The 9840-nt window shown below is 33.5% G+C and overlaps 1 protein-coding gene across 6 annotated transcripts; it reads left to right on the top strand.

The window, feature by feature from the left end:
• The first annotated feature begins 820 nt into the window (after positions 1-820).
• On the top strand, positions 821-9586 carry LOC147295809 (uncharacterized). Of its 6 annotated transcripts, none has more exons than XR_015120625.1 (16): positions 821-1041; positions 1866-1993; positions 2403-2474; positions 2545-2658; positions 3456-3524; positions 3599-3655; positions 5346-5399; positions 5468-5530; positions 5691-5753; positions 6426-6590; positions 6678-6833; positions 7803-7871; positions 8088-8149; positions 8281-8372; positions 9241-9315; positions 9422-9586. XR_015120625.1 is itself a non-coding variant. In XM_086233724.1 (15 exons), exons 1-14 carry the CDS (start codon positions 897-899, stop codon positions 8360-8362), a joined length of 1299 nt encoding a protein of 432 aa, XP_086089850.1. In that variant the 5' UTR covers positions 821-896; the 3' UTR covers positions 8363-8372; positions 9241-9586. The 6 variants fall into 6 exon arrangements, 4 of the variants coding, with proteins under 4 accessions (XP_086089850.1, XP_086089848.1, XP_086089851.1 ...); XR_015120624.1 differs by having other exon boundaries at positions 9136-9315; XM_086233724.1 differs by having other exon boundaries at positions 9241-9586.
• Positions 9587-9840: the final 254 nt, after the last annotated feature.

Below are 9840 nucleotides of genomic sequence, written 5' to 3'. Positions count from 1 at the left end.
GTTCGAATGCTAACCGGCCGATTAGTAAGATAATAAGAAACTAACTACTCTTTTAAGTCCATTTCATTATGTAATATATATATATATAATAATTTGAACCATATCTATCCATTTTGTAGATCCTACTTCAAATATCATTTTTGCAAAAAAAATCAATCAAATTATAAATTGTTTAACCGATTATCATTTGATTGTTCATCTATTTAATTATTAGATTACAATTAGATAATTAAATAGTTTCCAATTTGGTTTATTAAATTATGAGAAAAATTTACATATCCCCTCATGTGATACTACATGGTATTCCTACCATCTCTCATTGACTCTCTCTCTCTCTCTCTCTCTCTCTCATTTCTTGTTTCTATCTCTTTCTTTAAAAAATGCTACATCACTATAACATGAAGATAAATAAGTTTTTTTCTTGAATTATATTATGTGGTCGGGCAAAAAACGTAATTAACTTGCACACCAAAATGAAAAGGTTCTTTTATATTATACTTACAAAAAAAAGTTCTTGTAGTAATTAATAATTATTGTAATATCACAAAATCATTGTCTTCCATAAAAAGCCAAGAAATTCCTAAATTAGTTATGAACCCGAAGGCCTCAAATAATTGCTGAGATATCAATATATCATTACATAAATAGCTACGTCTACATATTAGTTACCTTTTTTCCCCCGATATTATACGATAATTGTGATTTGTGAATAATATAAAATAATATTACTTTTCTCTTAAAATAGTAGTAAAATGGTTGACTACTTGACTCCTTGGTATAAGATTTTCAGCGTCTCTCAGACTCTCACTTTGAAGTTTGAATAGCGTCTGCTCTGTTTCTTTCATCAGAGATCACTCAACGTACTCTTGGGTTGGGTCGTCCCCATTCCCTAATCAATGGCAGCCTCTAAGCTTTCAGTCTTCTCCATATTCTTAGCCCTATTGTTCACCAGCATTACAGCAGCCCCACCTGCTCCAGAGGTTGCAGATTCGTCTCCAAGACTCCAACTTGAGCAACTTAAGTCCAAGGTTTCACTTCTAGGTGATCATTTTCACACCCCCATTCACTCATTCTTGAGCAACCCATTATATTGTTTTCTTTTATTTTTTGGGATACTGAATGGGAATCACAGTCTCTCAACTTTCAAGTCTTGAACTTGAAGAACTGAATGTTAGAAAGTGAATAAATATACAATCCCATATATCAGAACTTTAAGTGGCTTTTCAGAGGTTTTCCTTTTCTTTCTTTTTCTTCTTTAAAAAAAGATAAAATAAAACATTCATATGTGCTGTACTGTACATTTGGTTACTTGGAGGTTTTAGGAAAATAAAATTTGACTAATGAGCCTTTCTTTTTGCATTAGGATCTTAAAATGTGAAAATCCAATCAATTGAGCATATGGGATCGAAGTATATTCAAGTTTTATAGTATGGTGGAGCTAAGTTTTTCGTTTTCTGGACCCCAATTATAACACACAAAATGAACAGTTAGTTTCGTTCGGTTTCTCAGAGTCCAAAAGAAGGTTGAGGGGGAAAATGCTATTGAAACACAAGTGTTTCAGTTTGTAGGATGAATTAGTCCTACAATGCCTCTTCTGCAATAGAACTTAGTCCTGTATGTCGCATTACATTTCTAGTGTCAACATCCTGATAAATAGGCTAGTCCACTGGGACACTCCCAGAATTCAATGATTTCTAGTGTCACCTGATAGTATGTATTATAAAAAATAAGAATGATTAGGGAACTAGACTGATTTGGAATGTAGTTACTGCAGTAATTTGATACTTAGTTATATGTGATTTACTGCTATACCAGTTCACTATGTTTTCTATTTGATTGACATTCTTATTCTTGTGTTGTTGAAGAATCAAGCATTGATGAGAAAAACCTTGAATTGAGAAAAAAGGATGAAACTATTAGACAGATGGAGAAGATTATTCAAGAGAAATCAAACAGCATTGCATTATTACAAAGTGACATACAGTCTGTCCAGGTGAGGCTTCAGTATTTTTAAAATGTTTTTCAGTTTCAATGCTAAAACAATTAGCTGACTCTGATACGCTATAGTTCACTTCACAAAGCTGTCAAATCATAAAGCCACTAGTTGGTTACAATAAATTATTTGAAAGTGGTTAACAAGCGTTTCTTATTAGAAGCAAAGTGGTTAAGAAGTGTTTCCTTGTTAACAATATTGAGTCTTTATTGGATGAAGGATCCATTTCTGTTTTTACACATCCGTTCTAGTCAACAACTGGAGGGTAGATAATGTCTTAGGCTTAATGAAGTTCAGTTATGTCTCTATGTAAACAATCTCAATGCCTCTCTTGCTGAAAAAAATGGGCTTGCTACATCCCATTTGACAAGATTCCACTTTATCCTTTTTCTTTTTTTCTTTTGGTTAGGGACGAGAATCTTTAGATGCTACGCAACCCACAGATGAGTCACATTTGCAGGCTGGTGAGCTTGAGAAGCAGGTTAGTTTTTCATAAACTCGCTCTAACATTGTGTCTTCTTGCATGCCTTATGTTTTAGCCTTTGTGGTAGGTTAAAAGACTTAGAGAGGACATCAAAATGCAAAATAAGAAAAAAGATGAACTGGAAGCCCGAGCAAGTGTTGCTGAGCAGAAAATCCGGGAACTGAATTTAAAACTAGAAAATGTAAGAACTGTGCTTATTTCTTGTTTCTTGGAAGGTCTGCATTACTGTTTCTGTTTTAGTATTTATATCATTGGTAATCTGTAAATGTGTTTTTCCTTTTCTCTTTCCACATTAATGACTTTCAACTAGGGGTTTCAAACAATAATTTGTTATTCGCAGAAAACGTAGCTTTGTCCGACATATACCATAGAGTTTAAGAAAATTTTATCTCAAAAAGAGATGGTATGGTGCTTAGATATCCACCCTTCTAATAGCTTCAAATTACTGAGATATTGAACAGTTAATTCATGAAATTATATGTCATGTTAATGTGCTACATTAACTTGCTGACCATTTTATGTTGAAACTATTAGTCCATATTAGTCCTTTGCTTTATAACTAAAAAGTTGGCGCTCCGCTATGGGCCAAAGAAAAACTGTTTAACAGACAGAGTTTCTCATCCCCATAATCTACTAAACTAAGGAAAAAGTCACAGCTATCATATTTGAAATTATGCTAGTTTGTGATCAAGGCCCTACATACAACTAGGCATAATCTTTATCCCCAACAAATATGGGATTGACACTGCAAGTCTGCAATCCTCCTATTTCAGCTTAGACCGACTCCATTAGTCCATTCAAATTAAGGCAAACACATATGAAACTATCATAATATATTGTGAGAATACTATCACATATGGTTCCAACTCCAGCTGCATTCAAGTTCAGATTTCTATGGATACAACAGTTTTAATGGAAGGGGAGTTTGGTGTAAGAAATTTGGCTGTTCTAATCTCTCTGCCTTTTCTTCTTTCTAAGCTTCGAAAAGTTAATGGCGAACAGAAGATCAGAATTCGCAAAACTGAACATGCTCTTCAAGTGGAAGAGGTTTGCTATCAGTTTATTTGCTACCTGAAATTTTGCTATTTCTAGATGATGGTATTAATTTCGTAATATCTTAGGAAGAAATGATGAAGGAAAAATTTGGGGCTTCTTCAATATCTAAAGATTTGACTGAGGTAAGAAAGTGGCAATAATTTTCCGATGCCCAGCGTTCTTGGCAACACTGTTATTGTTATCACTCTACATCTTTTTGGTTAAGAACTTGTGGTCTTTCGCCCCTATCAATTAGACTAGTTAAATAATAAAATTATATGTTTACCTAAAACATGGATGTTGTGCTTTTTGGAACGGAGACAGGAACGTAGTATTCCACCTTGCTCGAAACATTGAAGGATTGGGATAGACTCAAATCAGCTTTCATGGAATCTTTAATGAGAAGTTTGAATATGATAAGACAATCTTAGGTCACCTAATTTCTTGAAAGTAATCAGATGAAAAAGATCTTTAAGGTCACTTAATTGCTGCAGATTACTGCATTGAATTAATTTTTGTTAGAGCCTTTTGTCTTATGGAGACAGAATAACTTCTTGCTTTATTTATATGGCAGACTAATTATCCACTGCTGGACTTTATCTTGTACTTATTTTCTTTTTAAATCAAGTCTCTGTTTCTTATTGAAAAAAAGATTTTGGTCTTATGGGATGCTTTATCATCACGGTTGAGGTCTGTTTAAAATCTGGAGCACAATGAAGTTAGTTTTCATTAAGTAATACCAGAAGGTCTTAGGAAAAGGCAGAGTTCAGAATCTTTAAAGAATTTAAAAAGTTGATAAAGCAGTCTGGACTTTTTGAAATATGTTTTCTTGGCGTAGAGAAGTTATCCTGCAATTAGCTATTCCTGTAATTTTGGCATGTAGTGTGTTGTTATATTGTTTTACTGGATTTTTGATTGGTGGTTTCGAATTAGAATCTGAAATAGTCTTTCATTGTTCTCTTGAGTTTCACTTCCAAAATAAACTGTCCACGTATTACTCGTTTTGCCTGAAGAATGTCATCTCTTATTTTTTAATTTTTTGTCAAAACTATTTCTATCAGTCCAGTTGCATGATAATCGTTAGTTGAGCAAAAATGAGCATGGAGACGTAAGATTGAGTTGCAAACTTGGATTAAAGTTTCACTTGTATAAATTTCTCTATCATTATGCATTAGTATTCCAGGATAAGAAAAGAAGTGTAGTTTGAGCTCTTCCTTTAAAATATGTTTATTCTGTTTTCTGTTACTTGCAAACTATAGGCTTTATCTTATTTAGGCCCTCCTAACCTGGAGTTTTGGGTTTTGTAAGTGACACTCTTTACCTGCATGACAGATTTGAAAATGATGCTCCTAGGACTGATGCTTCTGTTCTGAAAGGGATAGCATAACTGCCTCTACTTGAATTATTTAGTTTCTTGTATTTCCCTGTGTGATCCTAGTTCCTACAGTTCCATTAGTGGTGTAGATTTATGTATTTCTAGGTAATATTGGTAGGGGGAAGACTATGAGAATCTGTTCACTGTTGATGTCTTGCACTTTCAAAAGTAGCATTACTATAATGATTTATCTTGCAAATATAGTGCACAGGAAGAAAACAGCACCACTTGCTTACATACCACCGGTCGTCAGTGTGGAAATTTTTGATGGTTTCATATATATGATGGATTGATATTTAGTTTGACATCTATCTCTCTTATTATTGACATGCAAAATTTTGAACTTCAATAAAATTGAAGCAAGCCATACTTATTTTTTTTATTCATCAAAATCGTTTTCTTAATCAAGTTTACCATATGATCAATAAAGTTACATATTTGTTGTGAACCATAATCAGGTTCATGGAGGATGGCTTCCAAGTTCACTTGCAGTTCATAAAGACTATTTTCAGGTAAACTTATGCAGTTTAGTGGAATAATAATTTCTGGCCTAATTTATGACTTTGAATTTTATGTGCAGTCATACATAGTGACTTACTGGAATGAGCATGGGAGACCAACCTTGGATGTGGCAATTGAAAAGGTGTGTTTCTGGTTCCATAAACTTTATTTGTTGAACTTCTGTCAATAGAGATGTTGGGTTGCGGCGGTTGCCAGATAAATCCTTTATTAAAGAAAGCTAGTGTCTTGTAAACTGGAATAGCTAATTAGTTATTTATTATTTATTTATTTGCTCTTCTCAGGCATTAGAAATGAAAGCTCAAGTTGGGGGTTGGCTTGAATACAACACTGAAACAATCAAATCAGTAAGTTATCCCCCAGCATTTCTTATAAATTCTCAACAAATGATTTGACATTGTCTTCGCTTCATAAATCCATATTTACAGTTTGATGCTCATTCTCAAGCTTTTTTTTTTTTTTGGGGGGGGGAACTAATGCATTACATCTGTCTTGATTCTAATAAAATTGTAATTTAAAGTCAACTGTTGTTGTAGCTGGTAGAGGAACATTTTAAAAATATCATGTGGAGCTTTGTGTTCTAGTTTTAAGGATGTTTCTAAATGTAACTGTCATGAATTATGAATCAAAACTTTGCAGATACCATATTCTAGGACATCAACTATGGTATTAGATAATGGATTTGATGTTTTTGCACAAGTTCTCTAAACCTATAATGATGTCCCCTGGTGCATATTATTTGCAGATCAAGATTAACTTGGTGCACCTGTGAGGGTGGTTAAAAGATGAGATTCTTTGTTATTGATATTGGATTGTAAGTCTTGTAATTGGAAACATGGGAAAACCTTTGTATTGGGTACTATATCAAAGACACCTTAAAATCTAAAACGGAACTTAAAGAGGCCAATGCTTTAACAGATGTTTGGTATCTTCCTCTTTTCTGCATAATGGGTGTACTGTTTACTTTCTATTTGAACCAAGTAGGTATCCTTTCTGATTCTCTCTGTGTTTATTTGAAGAAATGGATTCCAAGTTTGAAGAAACACTCTTTGGCATTTATAGCCTATCTTGAACCAAAAATTCAATCACTCACTGCAAAAACTGTTGATGTCTACCATTCATCAAAGAGTTCTATAGCACCACTTGTTTTCAGGGCACAACAAATGGCAGATCCTTACTTTCAGGTGAGCCCATGTTGAAGTTTTAACCTATTAAATTTATAAGATTAGCTGGTTGGAATCCCTTCTTATGGCATTTCTATGTTTTGACAGGAAGCTAAGAAATTTACCGAGCCATACATAGAGCAGGTTACAATGGTGACAAGACCCCATATAGATAAAGCACATGTTGCCTTGAAGCCCTATACCAAACAAGTACTCCATGCATATAGAAAATTCATCAAATCTGCAACTTTTTACCATCTTGAGGTACCACTTTCATACTTTTGGTTTTTTTTTTTTTTCTTTCTTTATAACATCATTATCTACAATTACACTAATTAAAGTTTGACACACTTGTTGGGACATGCTGCATGATTCATGGTGCCTCTTGGATTTTTGAAACATGATGCAGTTGGACAATAATTGGGTCTTTATTTACAGAAACGAAAAGAAAAAAATGTTTGGGAGGCGAGAACTTTAGTGAACACAATTTTTGAAAGGAATGAAAAGGAACTGGTTTTTCTTTTGCGGATCTTGATCATTGTTTATCTGTTCATGTCAGATAAAGGATAGGGATTGAAGATGGATGCATAATGTACAATATTCTTTCCTTAGTCAATTACATGTTTTTAGTTCGAACTTGTTGATCTGGTTTATATCATGTCAACTCTATTAACAAAGTAATTGGGTGTGCCTGGGGAAATGAGCAAGGAAGTCTCTCAACCGGCACTTCTTTCTATGTTTGCTTTCTTTGTCCTTGTTGCGTGCTAAAACCCACTGAGCCTGCTGATCGCCAAATATGTGGTATAAACTTATCATGGCCTTTCCATTTGTTTGAACATATGGTTAAGCAGGGTTAAGTGAGACATCATAATTTATAGGAAAAATTAAAGGGCAATCATAATTTTGTCTGAAAAAGGTATCAGCACTTACAAGTATCCCATATGAGCTTTTTCTATTTTTTATTTTTTTGCTATTTTGATTTCACATTTATCAGAAAATATCTTTTGAAGAAGCTACAATCAATGATTTTGTTTCAAGGAATTTCAAAATATTTGAATTAGTAATGTGTAGTAAAAATCCTTTTTTAAAAAAAGATATGCTATTGCTGACTAAACATCTCAAGCAAAGATCATAACTTAAAAAGCTAACAATCTGGCTTACTCTCCATACGAGTGTGTAGCTAGATGTATGGTTATCTCGTACTAGTTTCTAAAATTCATTCCATGATGACAGGTGCAAGAAATGCTCAAGAATAATGAGTTGACAAAACCGTTTGCAACTATAGAACTGGCATGGTTTGCGGTATGTATTTAACTATTGTGGTGTAAGTGCTAGGTCAACTATATTATATGTTCTCTTCTAGAGTTAGGTCATCAAGCAATTTGTTTTCGTAACTTTTCTCTATTGTCGTGGAGGGTTGGGGGGTGGGGGGGTTATGAAGCCTGCTATTTTCTATCTAAAATTTATCTAATAGTTTCTCTTGTTTTCTTCTTTTCTTCCCCCTCCCAATTGATATAGGCCACTGCTTTACTAGCCCTTCCTGCAGTTTTTCTGTTTAAGTTGTATTCGGCTATTTTCAGGTTAGTTTTATTCAGTGCATTAATCTTGTTTTTAGTAATACTAAAATTTATACATTCTTTAGAAAGATGATTAAAGTTTTGGTGAAGAAATTTATCCTTTTTAACTCTAAAACCAAGCTTGAATCATGCAGAAAAAAGTCAAAGAAGCGTATTCGTAGTTCTGATACAAACCACGCACGTCGCAGGCTCAAGCGTGCTCATGCTGAAAAATGAAGTACATGAGGTAATTGGGTGCTTTTTAAATATTGTTTTAGGAATGTTGCTTAGGAATATTTATCTGAGATTAACTTTGAATTCTTTTTGGAAATTCTTTGATGTCATATGTACCTTGCTTGCATAGCTATTTTTGCATGCATGTGTCAATGTGTGCTGGCTTTTCAATCTTTTTACCTTCTCACTTTATGGTCTAAAGCTTCGAGCCATGGACATCCAATCAAAGAGTATTTCTTTTGTTCTTTTGGCAAAGCCATGTTTATGCCTGTCCTTTTAAATGTCAAAATTTGACATGTTTATTGTGATTTTTACAATTCAATAAAATGCCTGAATATAATTAGCTAATGTTTATGTAAAATTTGCAACTGTCTGATACTTTGGGGTGAAATCAGGATTAAGGTCAAGGGAGGCTACCTGTGATGGATGGTTTAGGTTTCATTTTGACAACAGTACATCTAAAATAACATAATTATTTACAATAATAATATGCCAAAAGATTTGGTCAAGATTTTTACTGTTGCATACTTTAGGGAAACTGTATTCTGTTTCTTTTTGTCCCTCGTTATGAATAACAAAATATAAATATAGAAATTCAGTTTCAGTCAAAGATGATGTTGATTATATTAGTAGCTTATATCATCAGGTTGCTGCTAAATGTGAAATTCTGCCATTGTAGTGATCATTTTGCATAATGTTACTTCTTTGATGCCTAGGTTTAGGCTTGGGGTACATGATCACAACATATTCTTACAACCACTTTCCATTTTTTGCAGATGCAAAATTTTCCATTTATCTCAAAATTAGTGCTTTATTGGAGTGGACACTCTTTCATCATTAGAATCAGATGCTACATTGAAATCATACACTATATTTTGCAGATAATGAAAAAGGCTTTAAATTCCTCGCTTAGGAATCAGTACACCGAAGAGGTTTAGAAGTCCGGAAGTATACATGTAGGTGGTTTTTTCTTTTCTTATTTTGCCCCCTTTTGAATTTACTGATGAAATGGCATTGGCCCACCTCCTATGTTTGAACCAATATTTACCAAAAATTTTGCAGATTTAGAAGCATTTTCTTGAGAGTTTGGGGAGTCTAGGATATGATTCTTGATATTCTGTTCTTGACACTCTAATTTTGATTAGTCTATATGTAGCTACAGTTTTTCATAATATTGACATACAAATACAAAAAGCAAATTATAATTGCATCACGCAGTTATGGCAACTATCATATCCTATTACAATGTTAAATTACATGGTTTTCAAACCGCAACTTATTCACGATTTTATTCTGAGCATGGTGATTTGTGTTTTGGCTATTGACTCTAGAGAAATAGAGTGAATTCAATTTGACACTCTCAACTCCAAAGAAAGAGAATGCAAGTTGAAAACCATAACACATTAACACTAGTATGATAGTATGATTAGTATCCACTATTTATAATGACTCGACACAACATTCTTAGAATCTAAGAACAT

This window comes from Dryas octopetala, chromosome 2 (genome assembly GCF_963921425.1).
Source record: "Dryas octopetala chromosome 2, drDryOcto1.1, whole genome shotgun sequence".
Lineage (NCBI taxonomy): Eukaryota > Viridiplantae > Streptophyta > Magnoliopsida > Rosales > Rosaceae > Dryas > Dryas octopetala.
This window is presented reverse-complemented; position numbering and strand designations above follow the sequence as displayed.

Excerpts from the sequence above, each read along its gene's own strand:
- LOC147295809 (XM_086233724.1), top strand. The coding sequence starts at position 897 with ATGGCAGCCTCTAAGCTTTCAGTCTTCTCCATATTCTTAGCCCTATTG. Across the intron at positions 6,834-7,802 it reads CAACTTTTTACCATCTTGAG|GTGCAAGAAATGCTCAAGAA; the intron begins GTACCACTTTCA and ends CCATGATGACAG. Across the intron at positions 7,872-8,087 it reads TAGAACTGGCATGGTTTGCG|GCCACTGCTTTACTAGCCCT; the intron begins GTATGTATTTAA and ends CAATTGATATAG.